This window comes from Rhinichthys klamathensis, unplaced genomic scaffold (genome assembly GCF_029890125.1).
Source record: "Rhinichthys klamathensis goyatoka isolate OS25496 unplaced genomic scaffold, OSU_Roscu_1.1 h1tg000262l_1, whole genome shotgun sequence".
Taxonomy (NCBI): Eukaryota; Metazoa; Chordata; class Actinopteri; order Cypriniformes; family Leuciscidae; genus Rhinichthys; species Rhinichthys klamathensis.
Window position 1 is genome coordinate 1,190,243 of NW_026606783.1, and position 21,598 is coordinate 1,211,840.

General features: G+C 40.7%; 2 protein-coding genes across 5 annotated transcripts in view; both read left to right on the top strand.

The window, feature by feature from the left end:
• si:dkey-79d12.5 (maternal B9.15 protein) overlaps positions 1-6,137 on the top strand; it is a 161,322-nt gene extending 155,185 nt beyond the window's left edge. The window contains exons 3-6 of the mRNA XM_056267603.1: positions 3,435-3,615; positions 4,451-4,588; positions 5,284-5,569; positions 5,837-6,137. Coding sequence (XP_056123578.1) covers positions 3,443-3,615; positions 4,451-4,588; positions 5,284-5,569; positions 5,837-6,031 — 792 coding nt within the window. The 5' untranslated portion in view covers positions 3,435-3,442 and the 3' untranslated portion in view covers positions 6,032-6,137. The remainder of the gene's footprint in view (positions 1-3,434; positions 3,616-4,450; positions 4,589-5,283; positions 5,570-5,836) is intronic.
• A 3,625-nt stretch (positions 6,138-9,762) lies between these two features.
• kcnn4 (potassium intermediate/small conductance calcium-activated channel, subfamily N, member 4) overlaps positions 9,763-21,598 on the top strand; it is a 56,666-nt gene continuing 44,830 nt past the window's right edge. For 2 of the 4 annotated variants that reach the window (XR_008809062.1, XM_056267743.1), the window contains exons 1-2: positions 9,766-10,289; positions 13,667-13,762. Coding sequence is in view for 3 of the 4 variants with exons in the window: in XM_056267743.1 (XP_056123718.1) it covers positions 10,005-10,289; positions 13,667-13,762 (381 nt within the window). In the remaining variant the exon portion in view is untranslated. Of the gene's footprint in view, positions 10,290-13,666; positions 13,763-21,598 lie in introns of all 4 variants that reach the window. The other 2 variants (XM_056267745.1, XM_056267744.1) reach the window with 2 other exon arrangements.

Consider the following 21,598-nt stretch of genomic DNA (forward strand, 5'->3'; position numbering starts at 1 on the left):
GTGTAGCACGTGACTGAAGATAAGTTATTTGATGCGCTCCGTTTTTTAGTCCTTTATACAGTAATGGGCTCATACCTTACTTTTTAATAGACATATCGGTTTTAATAGACTGTAATAATAGAGTAGAATTTGATTATTGTAAACAACACCCCGCGTCACTACATAGGACAAGCGGTTTGGAAAATGGATGGATGGAGCCGAACGCTTTTTGACTTTCTCAGTTTGTCTAAATCTACTTAGGGTTCAGAGTAGCTATTTATTTTTTCCACATTCATTTCACACTTGTCTAGTACAATTATGTGGTTTTATTAATACAGTGTATACTTTTTTCTTGATATAATACAACGCCGAAAGAATGGACGTGAAATGTGACAACAAGGCCCATAGGTGGGGTAGCCCATTGTAACATGTGAGGGGCACATTGTAACATGACCATATGACAGCTTAAAATTCTATCTGATCTACTCAAAAAAATATACAAGACAAACTAAAATATTTTCTCAATAAAATATAATTAACTTTTTTCATATAAAATAATGGTATTTTTTAATAATTAAAAATAAAATAGTTTTTTGAGTTTGACAACGAACACATCAGAAAACACAGCTATACATAACATAGTTAAAAACATAATAATAATTAATAATGTCTGAACATTGACTATCAGTCTTTATTCACCCTTTTCTCATGTTTTCTCAATAGAATTCATAAAAGTATAGAAAATAATAGCATAGTTCTAATAGGGGCACATTGTAACGCAGTGTTACAACATGCCCCACCTGCTCAACTGGGATTTAAACCCTGCTAGTGTCTTCTGCCAGTTAGCGAAGCATTAAAGAACCATGTCAACTGTAAAATAACATATTGGAGATTAAAATAATATCAGATTTGTCTAATTTAAAATAAAAAACAAAAATAGAGATAAAAAATTAAAGCTGCTGTCCGTAACTTTTTTCAAGTCAAAAATAATCCAAAATAATTATTTTAAAAAAAACATATTCAGCCAGTGTTCAAAACTATCTGCTTGCCGTAGCTCGATTCAAAACGGTTAGCTTGTAATAATGATTTTATTTCCAGTGGTACTGGTGGGTTTCCGCGGGAAATTCGAGCATGTCTTTGTGTCATTACGTCACATCCATACACATAAAGAAGGAGTTTCGGCTAGCTATACTGCGCGTGAGGATGTTGACGTTGGGGAGAGTAGAGATGCCTTTTCTCGCAGCACTTTACATAATTGAACTTATGGCGGATCCAGAAAGGGTCAAACGACAATAATCAGTGTCAACTGGAGATTCACCCGTTATAAAACCCAAAAGACTTCGTACTTCGGATTTAAAGTGGCTAGAGAAAGACAGCAACCGTCTCATGTGAACACAAGGAACATAGGCAGGGCGTTTGGTGCGTGAACTCCGTGTTTTGAAGGGGTTCAAAACGGAAGAAGAGACGCTTTTTTCTGCTGGACAAGTAAGACATTTCAATAGTTCAATCGTGTAACAGTACCAAAATTGTTTGCTTAATTCACACAGTTATGGAGTTTCCTTTGTTGTGCCTTTCTCGTTTAGCTATTATGGAGAATATGAATTCTGAACTACAGGTAACCATAAAACACATTAAATGTAGCAGTCACGCAAAGCTGATGTTGTTAACATTAACAATTTGAGAACAAAGTATAATTTGCACGGTTCGACATGATAAGCGATCGTTAGATTTAATCAGCGCGATTTACTGCTGTGCAATCAATGCATTTTCCCTGTAGTTGATCTGAACAAAAGTGAATGTTACTTACTTGTTCAGATGACATTTTCCGGTGAAAATTCTTATGTTGGTCATCCTGTACTTCCAAAAAGTAGAATGTGTGATTCTGAATGCCAGTAACGTTATCCACACCGGCGCTGTGACCGACAGCTGCGACGCGCACTCTCCTCACAACATTGTGTTCATCCGCGCTGTTTCATGCCGATGTACAACTCACGTAAAATTAACAATTCCGCGAATGACTGCAATTGCAGACTTCAAACAGAGATGGCGACAAAGAGGAAAAGCTACGGACTGCAGCTTTAACATAAGTATGAAATTTACTTTTGCTATGGTTAAGTAAATGTTCAGTGATATCTTCCAAAGATTTCTGAATTTTTTTTCTCTTTATAGTGTTGATATGGCAACAAAGTAAATACACTAAGTTTCGTCATGCTAGCATGTGTGGAAGTAGCCTATTTAAAACAAGTGTGTTACAACTAGCCCTGCGTTAGTTTGTGCCCCGCTCCCCCTATTGTCTGGAACTTTGCCTTTTGAGAACACATGCCTAAAATGATCTCCAAGTAGCCCAAGAGTTTGAGGTGTAGGTGGAAAATAGAATTAATCTGAGCCCCTTGTGCAGACTTACTCTTGAATGACGTATTATTGTGTCAGCATTCTGACTAATGTCTGAGTAGACTCATAGCGTGTTCCTTAAAGGTTGCATAATCCAACAACCTAAGTCAGCATGTTTAGAGTGGCAGATATTTGTTAATTTGGTTTAATTAATGTTATATATAAATATTATATGTAAATCCGATTTTTCTTCTTCTTGGAATTAAACAGAATACAAAGACTTATGAATTGTCATAAGTAGGTCAGCATGTTTCGCAAAGTAAACTGTGAATTGAATAATAAAACTTATACATGGTTTAATTTACTCAGTTAAAATTTTTACACATTTTATTTTTCTTAGTGAGAGTTTAGGCTAAAGAACATCAGTATATGACCGCATAATAATGTCTTAAGGAAAAAAAGGATAATAACATGATAGCACGATAACACTAATTTGCATTGTGGGTCCAAAGGATGCATGTTTATTTGCACTTCTATCTATCTTAATTTACAACTGTAAACCTTATTTAGAAATATGCTGTTGGAAAAAGAGCAACTCTATTTCCTTATTTGCATCTTATTTGCCTTTAATGCAAAATATGGCTGTGGCATTCTGTCAGTATAAAGTCTTTATACTGTGGTGTAGCTGAGTAACAGCTGACACAGTTTCAACAGGTGTCAGAGGAAAGAGAAACCCTTGCTTAGGGAAGTTCCCTATCAGAGATGCTTATACTATTGACCTATACAAACGGGTAGATGTTTCAGGTGGTGGTTAAACATGGGAATTTATTTATTTGACAAGACATGTTTTTTTGGCTAGTGACTGAAAAATAATATGCTTTTATTTGAACCTTAAAAAAGCCAAAAAGAACATGCTTTTTTCAGGCCTGCATTTTGCTTTATATTTTGCGTAGTTCACTTTTACACTGAATACAATATTCTTAATAAGAATGCTAGAACTTTTCGACTTAACTAACGGATGTCAATCAGAGATTATTATGTCCTAACTTTGTGGTTTCTGAATATAATAGTCCCAAAGTGGAATTTCAGCTTTTCATGTTTTTTTTTCTTCCTTTTTTTTTCAGTGGCGAGAATGAAGAGAGAAGTGAGTGCTGGGGTAAACTTTCTAAAAGGTTTGGCAGTGGAGCGTGGAGGTGTGGATCAAATTAAAGCCAAACTTTTCGCTACTAAATTACAAGAGCTTCTGCTTGAAAAGTTCTCAGACCACTGGTACCCAGACAACCCCAGCAAAGGACAGGCGTACAGGTAACCCTAGCCATGTCTTAATGTCGCATTGTTATTCTTAATTCAAAATAAAAGTTTATTTTTTGATAATCTCCATAATGCCAGGTTGTTATGGCAAGTTTGTTTAAGCATTAAAGTCATGGCCACGACAAAACTAAGTGACCCGAACGTGTCCTTTCCTTTTATCGTAGTAATGCACCGATCAAGGCAATATGAAATAAATACGATGTAAAAAAGCTTTGTCAGCATTATCTCAATATACATTATAATTCAAAATTTGGGGTTGGTAAGATTTATTTAATATTTTTATGCTCTTATGCTTAATAAGGCTGCATTTATTGGATCAAATATACAGTAAAAACACTAATATTGTGAAATATTTTTACAATTTAAAAATAAATGTTTTCTTTTTTAATATATTTTTAAATGTAATTTATTCTGTGCTGGCAAAGCTTAATTTTCAGCATCAAAACTCCAGTCTTTAGTGTCACATGATCCTTCAGAAATAATTGTAATATGCTGATTTGATGCTCAAGAAACATTTCTAATTATTATCAATGTTGAAAACAGCTGTGCTGCTTAATATTTAGTCTGGAAACAGCAATGGATTTTTTTCAGGATTCTTTAATTATTAGAAAGTTCAAAGAAGCATTTATTTGCAATAGAAATCTTCTTTAAAAAAGTCAAACTGGACACAAACTTTTGCATGCTCATGCCTGCTTTCAGTCAAAAAAGTGAAGAAATCATTTCATTTGTTGTCAAAGTGGAAATTATTCATACTATACATAACATAATATCTGAAAGCATAGCAACCATTTACAATATGAACTTCTTTACGCTCTCCTGGATTTCTCAGATGCATCAGAATAAATGACAGAATTCCCTGGGATGAATCAGTATCACAAGCATGCATGGAGAGCGGCTTAAAGCCAAGGGAGTTGGGCTTTCCTCGGGAGATCACAATGTGGATCGACCCGTTGGAGGTGTGTGTGCGGTAAGTTGAATGATATTTTAATGAAATGCTTGTTTGATAAATTAAAGAAGAACTGTTTCTATAGGCCTTTTTATGAATATGATATTTTTTGTGTAGTGCGATCGAAGGGTGTGTTCACACTTGTAGTTCGGTTCGCTTGGTTCGGACATTTAGTCCTGGTCCGCTTAGCGTCCAAAACGATCTGTGTGCTGAGATAAATATCCTCATTTACATAATGGTATTTTGACCAGCTGAGAACTCGTGAAGAGCTTATAAAATGTGAAAAGGAGTTAAAATAACGGCAGGAATCCCTCTGTCACATACACAAACGATCTGCTGCGAAGAGATGCAGTTCTGATGCCTGTACCAAACTGATGGACAACATCGCAACTATGATGAGAAAAAACAGGTATGCTTGAGCATTCGGTCCTTTTTAGGGTCGCATCTTGTGACATCATGTTCTGTTTTTCGTGATATATCATTCGAACTGCGCCAGAGTTGGTTCGGAAGCGGATCGAGAGACCCATCTTTCGGCAGCCTCGGTTCGCATGTTTGGTGAGCACCAGGGTTCGGATGGCAGCGTTCACACTTATTCAAATGAACCGCACTAACAGAGCAATCGCACTAGGGTTCGTTTTAATCGAATCAAGTGTGAACAGACACACCCTAATACTAGTTATATTAAAGTAATGATTTACATTCATATGTTCCCACAGGTCTGGGGAGAACGGCAGATATTTTACAGTGGCTCAGTTTGCTAAAGTCGTGGATGATGTAAAGCACTTGAATAAGGATGACACCTTTAGCCAAGTGGATTCTGTGAATCCGGATACATCGGACTACCACTCAGCGACCTCATCTGACTGCGGCTCAGCAGTCTCAAGTGATACAGAAGAGGACGAAATGAAAAAAGTGGAGAAGAGAACAGTGGAGAACACAGTTTATACAACGAGATTTAAAGCAAGGGAGCCAAAAGGGCAACGCAAGTTTCCTACAGCTCAGGTAAATACCATGATGCATTGTTACAAGTTCACTTCGGCAAACTACACTCGAGTTGAGTGAGGAAGGCTGAAATGTTGGAATTACTAGCAAGAGCAAAAAACCCATCCACCTCTTCCTCTATTTTAGAAACCAACTGTTTTTATATTCACTTCTTGCTAGATTTGTTTTCTCTGCACTTTTTGAACACAAACTACGATACCTTTGAATAAAAGGCCTAAGACAAGTCTTAAAACTGACATTGTAAAATGTTTTCTCTGTCATTAACAGGTCCCTGGCCCGCAGTACTTTTACAACCCTGCACCGATGTGGCCTCAGTACAAGAAAAAGAGAGGCATGTTCTTCACGACCGTATGCCCACCGGCTCCTTCTCCTTTGTTCGCTTACTATGTTGTACCCAAAGCCCCTCCTCAGTTCATTGTGCCTCACGCTACCCTGCAAACCTGGGGGACAGTGAAAGGGTAAAGAGCTCGAAACCCATTAGCACATACACCTGGGTATGTTAGAGTATATTTATAACGTATCTGCCATTCTGCAGGGAACTTTATAGCTTATCACAATGAAATCGTTAGCATGATGCCAACTATTTAACTTTTTATTGATATTAGTCGTATATTTTCTCTTTTGACCTATTTCATAGTTATTTAGATTTTCTTTGGTCAGTCAATATATTCAAACTGCTCTTGCACAAAACACTCAATCTGTTATTACTTGATCAAAAACGGTAGAGGAATTTTTTCTCAACTCTGCGAAAGTTGTTTGCTGCATACTTGAAAATTTGTATTCATCGAAATAGAAATCACAGCTTTTCCACCCACTTCTGTTTTGAACGTTTAGATGTTTTGGGAACTTTGAATGTTTGAGAGGTATTTCATGTAATAGAAAATCTTTAATAGTATTCACAAAATATTACCAGCAGTTCAGCTCAAGACTGAGTTGTTTATAGAGTCAGCAATACCTCTGAAAACACCAAGCATCCCTTTTCTATACAAATTTTTTTTTAAATCAACTCATACTGAAGCCAAATTGTGCTGTGTGGATGAGGTTTCAAATTTGCTGCGTTTAGATACAGTTCCTGACTAATGTGAATGAACCTTTTTCACTTTTACTAAGAATAATCATATCTACTCAAGACGTAGAGAGGACTGCATTAATAATAATAATAAATGTTATTTAATTAATTACCGTATGCTAGATTCTGTGCACAATTTTACCTTTGCTAAATGGTAATGATAATTTTATTGTAATTTATTCCAATACCACTAGGGGCTAGTATACATTGCCTTAAGCCATATTTCCACATTTCATTATCTTTTATTTGCTGCAGTTTTGATGTTTTGATTGTAAATAATTGATTTTCTTCTGCTACTGTTTTGTAAAACTGCATGTAAAAGTGTATAGTGTCCTCATCTCACCAGTGCTGTTATACATTTCAAAAGAAATTATTTAAAAATATTTTGTTTTTATTATCTACCTTTTTACGTAGGTTTATTTAGTTTTCAAACTGTTATGACTAATTGAGACTATCATAACATATAAGTGTCTTTCAACACTGGAATTTTACTTTTGCTTTGTTTATTATTTTGTATAATAAACAAGTATGCAGTTTTGTATGTTAAACTTATAACACCTTTACTACTTTTACAAACTTTTGCCTGTTTTCTTTGCTCAGTCTTCAAATGCATATTTATTTGTGATTTCTTTCTCTGTATTCTTTATATAATGTTTTGTTGTTATGCAAATAATGTAACTATTGCTTCTGTTTGAGCAAAAAAGTCATGAGATCTGTTTTAAAGCTATGTCCAACTGATCTGTTACAAATATATATTTTATTACTAAAACAGTAACAAGAGTTGTCTATTTTTATTTGTTTATGGTAAAATATAAATATTGTCATGAATTATAATTTACATCAAATATTTTGAAACTTTTTGTTGAATCTTTCCATAAATCTAAGTACTCTTGATGGAATTTGGAGTTAGGGGAGTCTAAAGTCAAATCAAGTCACCTGTATTTATATAGTTCTTTATACAAAACAAATTGTTTCAAAGTAGCTTTACAGTGATAACAGGAAAATGATTCAACAATGCATTTGGGCTGTACAGCAGCTCTTTAAGAAAAAAGTCATTATTCAGCTGAAGTCAGTTTAGTGTTGGTTCAGTACGGTTATAAGATCATAATTAAATTCGTTAATTTAATCTATAAAGCAGTTCTGCAGAAAACAGTGATGCCATCTCAGTTCAGTTCTCAAACAATAGTGTCAGTGCAGTTAAATCAATAATATTGTTGATTATAAAATAAGCCTACTGTTGGATCTCTGTAACCTCTCTTTAAGACCTTCTAACCTCTGAAATCAGGCCAAATATGGTGAAAACGTCCTAGAAATGTATTACTCTTCATTGGCTCCTAGAGTGAGTTGGACTAAACACTTATTGGGATGGTTGTTGTAAGTTCTGTGCTACAGGATGCCCTGGCGGAAGGATCCACATAGGGTGAGTGCGTCACATGGCCCAAGGTCATAACGTCATTCCTAAAGGCAGACAGGCAAGGACTTGAGCATAGAAATAGAATCTGCTTCAGTTCATTGAGTTTGAAGGAGTGGGATTGTAAACGAAGAGGAGAGGCCAACAAACTTTGTGGCCATGCTTGTCTAGTTTCTGAGTTCCTGTTCCTCCTTTGTTCATAATGGAAGTGGCAGTTTATTCCATCTTCCAAATGGTCTATCTGCTCATTTCTGGACAAGGGAATCTCATTTTCAAATGCTTTAAAACAGCTGTCAGTCTTTAAAAATTGTTTACCTTTTTCTTATTTTTGTAAAAAAAAATTATCACAGGCTTACCGTGGCGTGGAACTGCATCAACTGTTGTGGGAAGTAGTTGGATAAAGGTATAGTTCACCCAAAAAGTAAAATTCTGCCATCATTTATACTCGTTTGTTCCAAACCTGTTTTAATTTCCTTCTTCTTCTTCTGAACACAAAAGAAGATATTTTGAAGAATGTCAGAAACAGATGTTGGACCCCATTGACTTCCATAATAATTTTCTACCTGCAAGCAAATTATGGGGGTCTGACCTTGATTTTGAGGCTTGTCCCCCAACAGGAACTATATAGGCTCTACATCTCAAGTATATAATTTAGGTAAAATGTTTCAACCACAAATAGGCTATTGCAACTTGGTAACCATAGTCTTACGCTACTTTACGCTTTCCGTTACAATCGCTATTGGACGGTACACTAACAATCATGACAAATGCTGTAAGTATTAGTGTCAGCGTTGGTTGCAGTTGCAGCAGAGATGAAACAGGATCTAAGTGCAGCAGTCTTTATTTAGAAATAAACTCAATCCTTCACAAAACAGAATCACAGGAACAAGGATCAGGAACAGAACAACCAACATAAAACTAAGTAGCCAGAACTGACCGAGAACTGAAAGAAACACAGGCCTTTAATAGACAGCAAGGGGGATAATGAACTAAACACACTTGAACAGAACTAAAATAATCAGTGACCATGGTGACAAACAGGCTGGGAAAGTGACAGAACTGAACTATTAACAAACTGAAAACCAACATAGAAACACAGACATGAGCAAAACAGATCAAAAACAAACTCGAACAAACAAACACAAAACGTTACAATTAGCTATGACTTCGTTACAAACTTACCTAACAAAAATATATTTTGTTAAAAGAAGAAGCACCAAATGACAATGTGCGTCACGCGGGAACAGTTTGCGACCCCAAAACAAATACCTCTAAAATAATTTTTAAAACGTCTACCATCGTACCATGGTGTAATTGGAGCACTAGGCAGTTAACGAAACATTTAGTCTTGCACTACTACAAGTCTCCCACTAGAGGTTCCCAGTGGCTATAAATGTAGGCTATTTATAGCTTTGCTGAGAGAACAAAGATTCAAAATGTAATTCTAACACTTGACAGTGTATGGTGATTTGTTTGGAGCTTCATAATTTCCATAACTTCCTTTTAGTCGCATGATACCATGATCTTGAACTGTAGCTTACTCTTAGCCTACTGTATATAAAACTTTGCCAAACGTAAGAACAACAGATTCCGCATGTAACAGGCATTACAATTGCAACAAACAAAGAATTAATTTATGTCACATTCATCATATGAGGCAACACTACTTCAAGATGAAGTTGCTGTAGTCCATCCACAGCATACGTAAGAGCGCTACTTCATAGTGAAGAGTTTCAGAGCGCCTACCCACAGACCCGTGTGGCTGCAGTCAAATGTTGAGGCGCGTACAGTGTGAGTGAAATATCGCAGGTAGGAGCGCGCACTTCACTTTGTGCTTCGCAATACTGCTCGAGTCCAACGTGCTATGCCTTCCGAAATTTTGGTTGGAGAGGGGGAAGGATAGGATGGAGAACAAGGCGACTGAGGTCTGTGTGGACTGAAGACAAGAGCGCGCTATGGAGATGACCGCTCGCCTCGCGCACTTGGACACCAAGGTGGATGGCAGAAACTGTGATGGGCTTGTCAACCATAACGGAGAGACTACAGAGATAAGAGTACCGCTCTCTCACACGGGGAAGAGACTCAGTCCGATCGAGGGGGGAAATCTTTATAGACTGCGTGACAGAAAGTTCCTTTTGGAGGACAAGAAGCGCCTCTGCGCGTGGGCACTGGGAACCGCGTTGTTAGGCATTCTGCTGATGGTATTACATGCTGAGCTGTGCCCAGTAGTGTATCAGCCAGTAAGTATACAGCTATAATGAAATACTGGTAACGGTAGCGCGCTTGAGACAAGTGGGGCAATTTATGGATGGAGCATAAGCTCTGGACTTTGAAGGGTAACATGATATTTAATAAGAGGAAATATCACCCAGATTTAAAAAGAAAATTATTTTCTTAGTTATTTTAGAGTCTTTTATTTAGGCGTACACAAATAAAATAAAAAATCAATAAAAATTGATGTTCCAAAATTACGCACGGCTGGAATATTAAACTTTAGTTGTAGTATAGGGAACTAAATGACGTTGCTCAAGTAATATCTTAAAGAGAAATGCTTTTATGTGTTACACTGTAAAAAGTGGATAAACGTTGTTACCTTAATGCACTATTCCTACCAGGGTTGATTTAGTGATATATCTATTAAATCTTGTTTTGACTTTTAACAATTTAAATGTTAGCTAACAGTTGGCACATGATGGGCATTGTTAAGATACTTGACAAGTCATATTCCCATGGTAGCAGGTTGATCAAAAGAGGAAACATCTCTAAATGATAATCTTGACTTTATATAGCAGGTCTGTTTGGTCAAATATATTTATATTTCCACAAGAAAGAGATGCATTAATAATGTTAAGTTGAAAACAGAACATACAGATAAAGCACAACGCAAAAAGAGTTCCAATGTAAAACCACCCCTGTTAAATTCAGAGCTGATGTCTTTATCAAAACGCTTCCCCAAATAGTCCTTCTCAACTTTGGCACATAAAATGACCTGTTGGTCAGTGAGGTCCAATTAACACAGGGAATCACTTATTACCTGTTGTGTCCCAAACTAGTATTTCTATTGTCTGACATTTAGCAGGAAATTTTAGCCAAAGCGAATTACAGTGCATTCAGAGTTTGCATTGTATCCGTTCATGCATTCCTTGAGATTTGAACCTATGACCTTGGCGTTACTGGCACCATGCTCTAATACCGTCTGAGCTACAGAAATGCATGATTATGATGTTTTTATATAAGATATAGACACATATATTTTGGATTTTTTAAAATGCATTTAAAAAACGAATTAGTATATCTTGTCGTGATTTCTTGTTGATAAACATATTTTCATTTGTTTCATACTTTCACTGATTTGAATAATTAATTAAATGTACTTTATATTTTTCTGAGAAAAAAACTCATCTGAAAACATCACCTTATTTTAAAAACAACTCTTTACTCATATTTACAGTGTAATGTGTGTCCAATAGAAAATTAAAACAAAAGTCATTTATGATTGATAACATTATAAAGCTTCTACATGTTCTACATTTAAACCTTTAAACCAAGTATTCATATTTTATTTTTAAAAAATCATAAAACAATGTTGATTACATAACACATAATCTCTATATTAATCTATTTTTGCAGTCTCACCCTGAAGGTCAACATGAGTGACTGAAGAGTTTTTACTCCCTGGCTGACTACTAATTATTTTTGGTCATACTACCTAAAACCTATATATATATAATATATATATATATATATATATATATGTAGCATAGCCTACTTCTGCAACCGTGACGACTTACCATTCTCATGGAAACCAAATTATACAGGAAAAGCAGCTATTTATGCAAGTTTTTCCACATTTTGTTCCCCCTCCCTTTGTGCTGCTCAGACTGCCTATTGCATCTTTCCACACCATTTAGTGCATAATTAGCGCCTGTTTGAATAATGGATTTAAGTGTTGACCTCAAACGGGACACAAGCACTATGCTGATTTTCACGTGTTATCCTGTCCACATACCGTGGTGGTTGGAGCGGTCAAAACAAACTTCAACTCTACCCCCCGTAAGCTTTACATACTGTTTCCTCAATGTTGCTGTTGCATTCATACACATCAACATGAACACTACACAAAGAAATCATTCTTTTTTTTTCTTCTAAAAACAATATTTGTGAATAGCTTTTATAACACTATATGTGCAATCCATACCAACAAAGCAACTTTATCTATTCAATATCTATAAATTGTTTCTTGCTTATCACGGTTATGTAGGTTTAGACTTTGAATTTAAGCCAATATTCTCTGAACTGTGTACAAGAAGTTGCCAAGTCTTTATACAACCAAAAGCATTCATTGATTGGTGATAAGCTACAATGAAAGCTTCCACTTGAGTTATATACCTGATCTATGTTAGATTTTTCTCTATGAAATCTGTTCTCTCGTATTGCTAAATCCACAGTTGATATCTTTATCAATATACGCGGTGAAGCAGTCAGACCTACTTTATCATGTCTGGCTCAACTTTAGTGCATAACATGATCTGTTGGCCACAGAGAGGATTCACAGAATTACACTTAAATCAGGACATCAGATATCCTGTTGGTCATTTAGCAGATGCTTTTCTTACAAAGAAACCTGAAGTGTACAACAGCCTCATCAGATTTATCTGAAGTTAACTTTCTTGCTCAACTTAACATTTAAAATCTAGGTATCTCTTTAGTACTACACTGTAAAAAGTGGCTCCTACCTTAAGGAGCTTTTTCTACCTGGTCAAACTCTTAAATGTAGTTTTGTTGATGTAACACAATGCATTTAAGTTTATTAGCCACATTTTTCAGGGTATTGTGTTTGTCATTGCAGTATGTTTGAATTTAAAACTGCTCAGAAAACTGACAAGAAACCCGATCTATGGAACTATCATAGTATCATTTTTTTTTCAGAATGGGAATAATGATGTCATTTTTGCCCATTTTCTTCTGGAATTTGCATAGCAATGCATATATTTGTTTTATGGAATTTTAGTGGCATTTGTATGGAGAAGGACCACATGCTAACAGAGCGATCTCCCAGGCACGATCATTTATTTAAGCCCACCATTCTCTTGGAAAACAGGTTATGCAGGAAAATTGGCTATTTATGCAAGTTTTTCCACATTTTGTCTCCCTCCCTTTTGTGTTGCTCACACTGCCTAAGGTCATATTGCATCTTTCCACATCATTTAGTGCATAATTAGCGCCTGTTTGCATAATGGATTTGAGTTTTGACCTCTAATGGCATATAAGCTTGATGCCGATTTTCACATCTTATCCTCCCCACATAACAAACAAAACAAAGCAAAACAATCTTCCTTTTGCTGTAAAAAAAAAAAATTCTGAAATAAGATTAGAATTTTTTTTAAATTGTTGATCGTGTTCTACAAAGAAAGCACCTGCATCATACATGACGTATTGATTAAACAGCAGAAATTACAGTGAAATACTTTAACTTTAGGCTAGTATAGTTATTAAATGTATATCTTTTGTATTTAAGTAAAATTCTTCAGTTCTCACATTGACAAATAGCAACACGCTGTAACCTCTATATAACATAATTCACTGTCATTCTCTGTGTTTTGTCTGTTCTCTCCAGGGATCCATATATGCCCTCTCCATAAACGGTCTCATCAGTTTCTCCACTGGGTGTCTGCTCATTCTCATCATCGCCTTCCATTATAAAGACATCAGAGTGAGTGTTTTTGTCCGATCTGAATCCGTTGAATTGCCTCTTCTTAATCTCTGAATGTCTGAAGATATTACTCTTAAAGGGACAGTAACCCAAAAATGACAATTCTATCATGATTTACACACCCTATCCAAACGCATATGACTTATTTTGTTCTGTGGAAAACAAAAGATCATTTTTTGTCCATACAATGAACGTTGACTTTCATAAACAGTTAGAATTTTCAGTCAGAATTTTCATTTCATTTCAGAACTTTCATCCTCATTTATTGTTAGCTCCGTTTCTACTAGTTTCTTCTATTGCAGTGTCACTTATTTGAATAAAATGCCTCTTGATGTTATCTTGACTGCTTCAAAAGAGACCATATGAGTACACATTGGCATACAAGTCTTGCTAGCAATAAGATACAGATGAGACTTCACACAGATGGGATATGTTTATCTTATGATATGTAATGTCATGTCCCAATGAGAGGTGTTAAAGTACATGATTAAATAGTGTAACCCAATACATTCAAAGATTCTTACCCTTAATCATTGGCATGGGGCACCGCTTGCGTATGCAGAATTTAGACACAACTTTCTACTCTTCTTTATAGTTCATTTGAGGCAGTTTCTATGGCGTTATTTTAATAACAAGTGTCGAGAGCACATTATTCTAACGCAAGAACACATCCATGTAATGCACGAGCACGAATTTCTCCGCTTGCAGGCGGATTTCCTTCACTTGAGCACAAAACTGGATGCACGCGTTCAATATCCATGGCTATGCGTTCGCTCTGATATATGCAATATCTTCAGTATTTTTCTTTGTAAGGCAATGGGGTACATCAACTGTCTGGTAACAGACATTCTTCAAAATATGTTCCTTTGTGTTCAGCAGAAGAAAGAAATTCATACAGGTTTGAAACAACTTGAGGGTGAGGAAATGATGACAGAATTTTCATTTTGAAGTGAACTATTCCTTTAACCATTACTAACTCAACTTTATACTGGAAAATATTCATTTGGTTGTGTGACTACAGTTCCTAACTGTCGTGTATATCACATTGGGTTAAACAAGAAATAACATTTATGTAGGCCAGTTACAGAAACCTGACTAAATTTGAACAGTGTCAAATTCAGAAACCGTTTCATAGCATCTACAAGTGCAGTGTAGAGATAAGAAGGGAAGTGTGAGGAGCAGGTGGGGCTTATCTGAACTCCTCACACTGAGTCAGCAATATGGGGGCCAAAGATTGGTATACAGACAAGTCAGTTACACTTCACTGTGTGTTTCTTTGTGTGACTCATTTGGTCAAAGAAACTTAAATGAAAGAATAAAAGAAAAGGAACAGAAGAATTGAGAAAGATAAAACAGGGGAAATGAGAAAGTAAAAAAAGGGTGATAGATGATAGAGTCTTCAAAAATTGTGTGTCAAATAAATGTCTGTCTTCTGAAATCTGATGTACTTTGAGAAAGCATGTCATTTGGCCAAAAGCCCCCTGCTAGTCTTAAGTACCTCGGCACATGTCTCCATCAGCCCACTCTGCCAAAACATCACCTGCTTTTACATGATCTCACATCTCCCTCAATTCACCCCAACCCCCACCCTATTCCCTGTGCCTGGCAAACCCTTAACTGTGTACCCATGGGACTCATATCGCACCCCTCATCATCATCACTGTAAAGGCCTCATTCAAGGGACAAAATCTCTGTCTGTAGCAAAAAATATACAGGATTTCATATGGGCTAATCTATTTAATATCATAAAATGACAAAATGTACTCTGTTCCATATTAAGATCAATGGTTTTCAAAGAAAGACTGCTCAAAGTCACTGTTGAGTATTGTTCATTTTTTCAGTTGTGATTCCTATCAAAGCAGGAACTTATGCAACCATGCGATGCATGTGTTATCCGTAGTGTGAAAAAGGCTAAAAACATCCTTTAAGCCGCAGTCCGTAACTTGTTTTGTGTTCAAAATTTACAAAATTACAAAATAATAAGCGAGTACATCATGAATCTATTTTCCAAACCGTGTTTTTGTTTTTTAATACTGATGGAGTAACATAATTTATTCTGAAAGGATTTATATATATATATATATAAACAGTGGTGGATTCATTGATTTGGGGGCCCCAGGCAAAATATAGGAATGGGGCCCTATACAATTGCACACATTTACCTGGATCAGCCGGCACAGCTCTGATGACGATACAGCTGTTCCACGATTGGCCAGATTCACCGCATGACAACGACCCCCTGTGTTTCGTGTTTAATCTGACCTTCAGTTCCACCACTGCTCACAAATCTGTATTTTTATAACAGTAAAAGCTATTTTTATGTAGTCGCGATGTTATATTGTGTCATGTTTATCAAAAATAAAACTGACAAAAACGTAGAGCGCACTTTATTGGTATTTAAATAGAGTAGGCGTATGTTGAACTTTATTATTGTAGCCTACAAACAGACTCTGTATTAAGCAGTACAAGTACTAAATGAAAATGTTTCTGAAACATCTATGTAGGCCTATTTTACAAATATTACAAAGATAAAGTATCCAAGCGTCACTACGGGAAGCAGAAAGTGTCACACCCCCCCCCCCCCCGACTCTCGCCGACCGATTGTATCCAGTCACAGCCGAAGTCGAACGCACCTGAACGGAAAACTAGGACACAGAACTAAACATGTGAAAACGAATCGGTTACCTAACGTAACCTTGGTTCTCTCTAGATGAGGGAACGAGTATTGCGTAAGCTAGCTTATGCTACGGGAAAGATTCATCTTTTCAGAGAAATTGAAGCCAAAAAATTATCCTATAATTTTGTATCCATTGTCAACGCAGTTCAGCTGCAGCAGACCATGAGCGGGCTAGCTAGCAGCTCATTGGTTCGCTCACAGAGAACTGCTTAAGCCTATGAGGAGACGCGAATGAACTCTCGGCCAATGAGAGTCTGACATGCTCTCATTACGTCAGAGCCCGCCGAAACGGGCGTGGTCAGAGAGAATAACACTGGCGTCCTAGGCTGTAAACTCTGGTTTTCATAGAATGAAGCGAGAACGCTAGTAGCACAAGCACAGCCAGGAACGCAATACTCGTTCCCTCATCTAGAGAGAACCGAGGTTACGTTAGGTAACCGATTCGTTCTCTTACGAGAGGGTCTCTCGTATTGCGTAAGCTAGCTTACGCTACGGGAACACCTGGTCAACGTCAGCGTGCTAAGCATCCACTATGAGTCCCAGGGGAGACCCCGGGGAACCCTTAAGAGTGGGAATAAATATATATGTACATGTGACAAAGGCCAGCAGAGCGGGCCGGAGATTGTGTAGTACATAAGCACATGATAGAGAGGGACAGAGCGAAACCGGTCTGTGTGAATAACTCCCTATAGTGCAGCTCAACCAGAAGAGCTGTAACATACTAGACTGCTAGTAGTTTAGCCTGCAAGGCGGGAACTTCCAGATTGTAAAATCTGACAAAGGTGGAGGGGGAAGCCTCTAGTGGAATGAGCCCTGATGCCCAGAGGGTATGGCAGGTCTTTTGATGCGTATGCGGCTGCAATTGCATCAACTATCCATTTGGATAGAGTCTGTTTCGAGGCGGCCGACCCCTTGGTGCGCCCACCGAACGAAACAAAAAGCTGCTCGGGTCGTCTGACCGGAGCAGTGCGAGTAATGTAGAATCTCAGGGCCCTGACCGGACACAGGAGATTAGAGTCAGATTCGTTATCGGATGCAGGCAGAGCCGACAGCGAAATAACATGTGCCCTGAACGGGGTACCAATCGCTTTTGGGACATAACCATGTCTAGGTTTGAGAACGACTAAGGAGTCATTGGGCCCAAACTCGAGACAGGAAGCGCTACTGGACAGCGCGTGAAGGTCTCCCACACGTTTTACTGACGCGAGTGCGAGCAGAAAAACGGTTTTGAGCGAAAGGTATTTGAGGTCCACGGTGTTTAGCGGTTCGAATGGGGGGGCTTTCATAGCTTCGAGAACTATGGAAAGGTCCCAAATCGGCACCGAAGGGGGGCGCGGGGGGTTCATCCTTCTAGCTCCCCTGAGGAAGCGGATGACCAAGCCCTCTTTGCCCAGTGACTGGCCGCGCCGGGGTTCAACGAACGCTGCGACGGCTGCCACATACACCTTGAGAGTGGACGGGGACCTGCCCTTGTCCAACATCTCTTGGAGAAAAACTAGCAAGGAAGGGACCTCGCATGACCGTGGGTCCAAATTTCTGTCGGTGCACCATTTAGAGAACACAGACCATTTAGACGCATAGAGCCTTCTAGTAGAAGCCGCCCTAGCCTGCGTGATCGTGTTTAACACTCCCTCTGGCAAAGCGACGGGTAGTCGTTGATCACCCACGCATGTAGCGCCCAGCGCTCTGGGTGGGGATGCCAGATCGTGCCGCGAGCTTGGGAGAGGAGATCTGCTCTGACTGGAATGGGCCACGGGGCTGTCTGTGACAGCTGAGTGAGCTCCGGAAACCAAGTCTGACCCTCCCAATGCGGGGCTATGAGGAGCACCGAGTGGCGTGTTTCCCTGATTCTCTGAAGCACCTGTGGTAGCAGAGAAACCGGAGGGAATGCATAAAGCGGGCGGCTGGGCCAGGTCTGGGCTAGCGCGTCCTTGCTCTTTGAGAAAAATATTGGGCAGTGGGTGTTCTCTTCTGAGGCGAAGAGGTCCACCTCTGCTCTGCCGAATATTCGCCACAGCTTTTGGACTGTAAGAGTGTGCAGGGACCATTCCCCGGGGGGAATGGGGTTCCTGGACAGACTGTCTGGACCGTCGTTCAGATGGCCCGGCACGTGCGTCGCTCTGAGCGAGAGCAGGTGACACTGGGACCAAACTAAGATGCGTTCTGTCAGCCGGAAGAGATTCCTGGATCTGACTCCGCCCTGACGGTTTAGATAGGAGACCACGGCTATATTGTCCAAACGGATCAGCACGTGGTGACCGTGAATGCGCGGAAGAAAGCGCGTGAGCGCGTTTTCGACCGCCAGCATCTCCAAACAGTTTAAGTGGAGGAGGCTCTCCTGAGCTGACCAGGGGCCGAAGGCCGGTGAGCCCTCGCAGACCGCACCCCAACCCGTGTTGGATGCGTCTGTCGAGATGACTTTTCGGCGAGAAAGGGTCCCCATGGAAACGCCCCGCTAAAACCATTCTGCCACAGTCCATGGCTGCAGAGCTGTGATACAGGTCTGCGTTACATTTATCAGCTGGCGGCCCGTGGTCCACGCACGGTGAGACACACGGCTCTTCAACCAGAGCTGAAGCGGGCGCATGCGCAGTAACCCCAGCTGGAGCACCGCGGAGGCTGAGGCCATGTAACCCAACGCCTTCTGAAAAGTTTTCAGAGGTGTGAGTCTGTTCATCTGAAAAGATGCGGCGAGACGCTGAACACGGCGCGCGCGCTGTGTTGACAGACGAGCCGTCATCGTGACCGAGTCTAGCTCTATACCCAAGAAGGAGATAGTCTGACTGGGTTGTAGTGCGCTCTTTGTCCAGCTGACAGAGAGGCCCAAAGCTTTCAGATGGTCGAGGAGAACTGTACGATGAGACAGTCGCTCTCTCTGTGATTGTGCCAAAATCAGCCAGTTGTCCAAATAGTTCAGTATTCGCAGCCCCTGACTCCGCAGGGGGGCGAGCGCCGCATCCATGCACTTCGTGAATGTACGGGGTGCTAAAGGATAGGCAGAACGGAAGGACGGTGTATTGATAAACCTGGCCTTCGAAGGCGAAACATAAGAATGGCCTGTGAAGGGGATTAATCTGAATCTGAAAATAAGCATCTTTCAGATCTAGTGAAATGCACCAGTCGCCCTGGCGCACCTGCGCGAGGAGTTTTCTGATAGTGAGCATTCTGAACGGTCTCTTCATGAGAACTTTGTTCAGAAATCTGAGGTCTAAGATTGGTCTGAGGCCGCCGTCTTTCTTGGCAACCAGAAAATAACGGCCGTAAAACCCCGACTCGCTCATAGACAGAGGAACTCTCTCTATAGCCCCTTTTGCACAATAGCTTTGCTATCTCTGAACGGAGAAGTGTCGGTGCTTCTGGGTTCACAATAGTTTCTAGCCGCGCTCGATAACGTGGAGGCCGGCGGTGGAACTGTAAGCGATAGCCTAACCTTATTGTGTTTGGAGAGTGAATGGCTACATGGTCCCCATCGCTGCACATAGCGGGCTGCGTGAGCGCGCTCATAGTGTTTATAACAGCGGGACTTACACTCAGAGAGAAGTTTATGGGCCGTGTAACAGAGTGAGCAGAGATGGGACGCACACACGGGCACTTATGCACTCTGAAACTCAAGCGGGTTGGAACCGCTTTATGAGAGTGGACTCTGTGTGAAACACGGGAACTGAAGTGCTTTTGTGTATGAGTGAACACAGTGTTGTGGGCACATTTTTTACACAGGAGGCTTTTATGCTCTTTATGAGATTTTTCTGGGTCGCCGTGAAAACAGCGTTTGTGCTCATGCAAGCGGGAAGGGAGACCGGCTTGGTAATGGCGGAATACACTGCTGTAGTAGACGCGTGAGCGGGGACTAACAGAGGGCGAAACTTTGACGGCGGTCCGGCCGCGGCGGGAGAGCGCCGGCATTTTCTCAGCAGTGCTAGGCAGACTTCGAGTGATCGGGTTTCAGCCCGATCCTAGGCCGAGGCCCCCGATGAGGCAGCGGTCTGTGGCGGCTGTCAGAGCGAGAACGAGGGCGGCCGCCCTGGCGTCACTGAGAAGTCTGACTGTGCTGAGCTGGGCGCTGGGGTGGGGCTCGTGCAGGAGGCAGGTCACGTGAGCGGCCTGCAGAGGAGCTAGCGCGACGAGGCAGAGAGAGATTCATGGCCTGGGAGGCTTTCTACACTTCGGAAAATCGGTCGACGATACCCGTGACAGCAGATCCGAAGAGGCCGGATGGAGAGAGCGGGGCGTTGAGAAAGGCGGCGCGCTCAGAATCTCCCCTGTCGGCGAGTGTGAGCCACAATGTCTCTCAGCATTTCCCCAGGGCTTGAGCAGCAGATTTTGTAGCGCGAAGGGCAATGTCCGTGGCGCTCCTCAAATCCGCGACTGAAGGGGGATTTTTTCCCGCTCTCGTCCCATTCACGAAGTATGTCACCCTGTAGTATCTGAAGGACGGACATGGAGTGAAGTGCAGAGGCTGCTTGGCCGGCGGCTGAGTAAGCACGGGCGTGAAAGCTTGAAGTCGCTCTGCAGGCTTTAGAGGGAAGCACAGGTGATGAGCGCCATCTCGTGGAAGGCGGGCATAAATGTGCGGCGACCAGGTCCTCTACAGGGGGAATGGAAAGATAGCCCTTTTCTGCGGCTCCGTCCACAACGCGAAGCGGGGCGGAAGAGTCAGAGCGAGCTCTAGCAGAGAGCGGGGCGTTCCAGGACTTCGTGAGTTCCGCGTGCAGTTCAGACAGGAAGGGCGCGGCCCGTTTAGTGACAGGAGTCGAGCGCTGGCGGAAGTAGCTGCCGTCCATACGGTTGATGGTCTGCTCGGGGGGAGGGGACCAATCGAGCCCGAAGCGTTCGACGGCCTGTAAGAGGAGGCGCACTAATTCCTCCTCGATTCCAGCGTGGGTCCCAGAGGATTCTCGGGCCGAGGAGGCACGAGAACCGGACCATTCCTCACTGTCTGAAGCGAGAAGCGAACAGGTTTCCTTAATGTCCGCGGCGTCATCGGAGGCGACAGAGCGGCCACTCGGCGGCAACTGTATGTCCGGAAGCGGCGGAGAAGGAGAGCGGGAGGCGACAGGCTCCGGCGGGATGAACGCTTCTAGCTGGGATTCCGGCGGCCTCTGAGAGCGGCATTTCTTCTTCCGCGGCGAAGTCAGAGGCGGCGCGGAAGCAACTTTAGT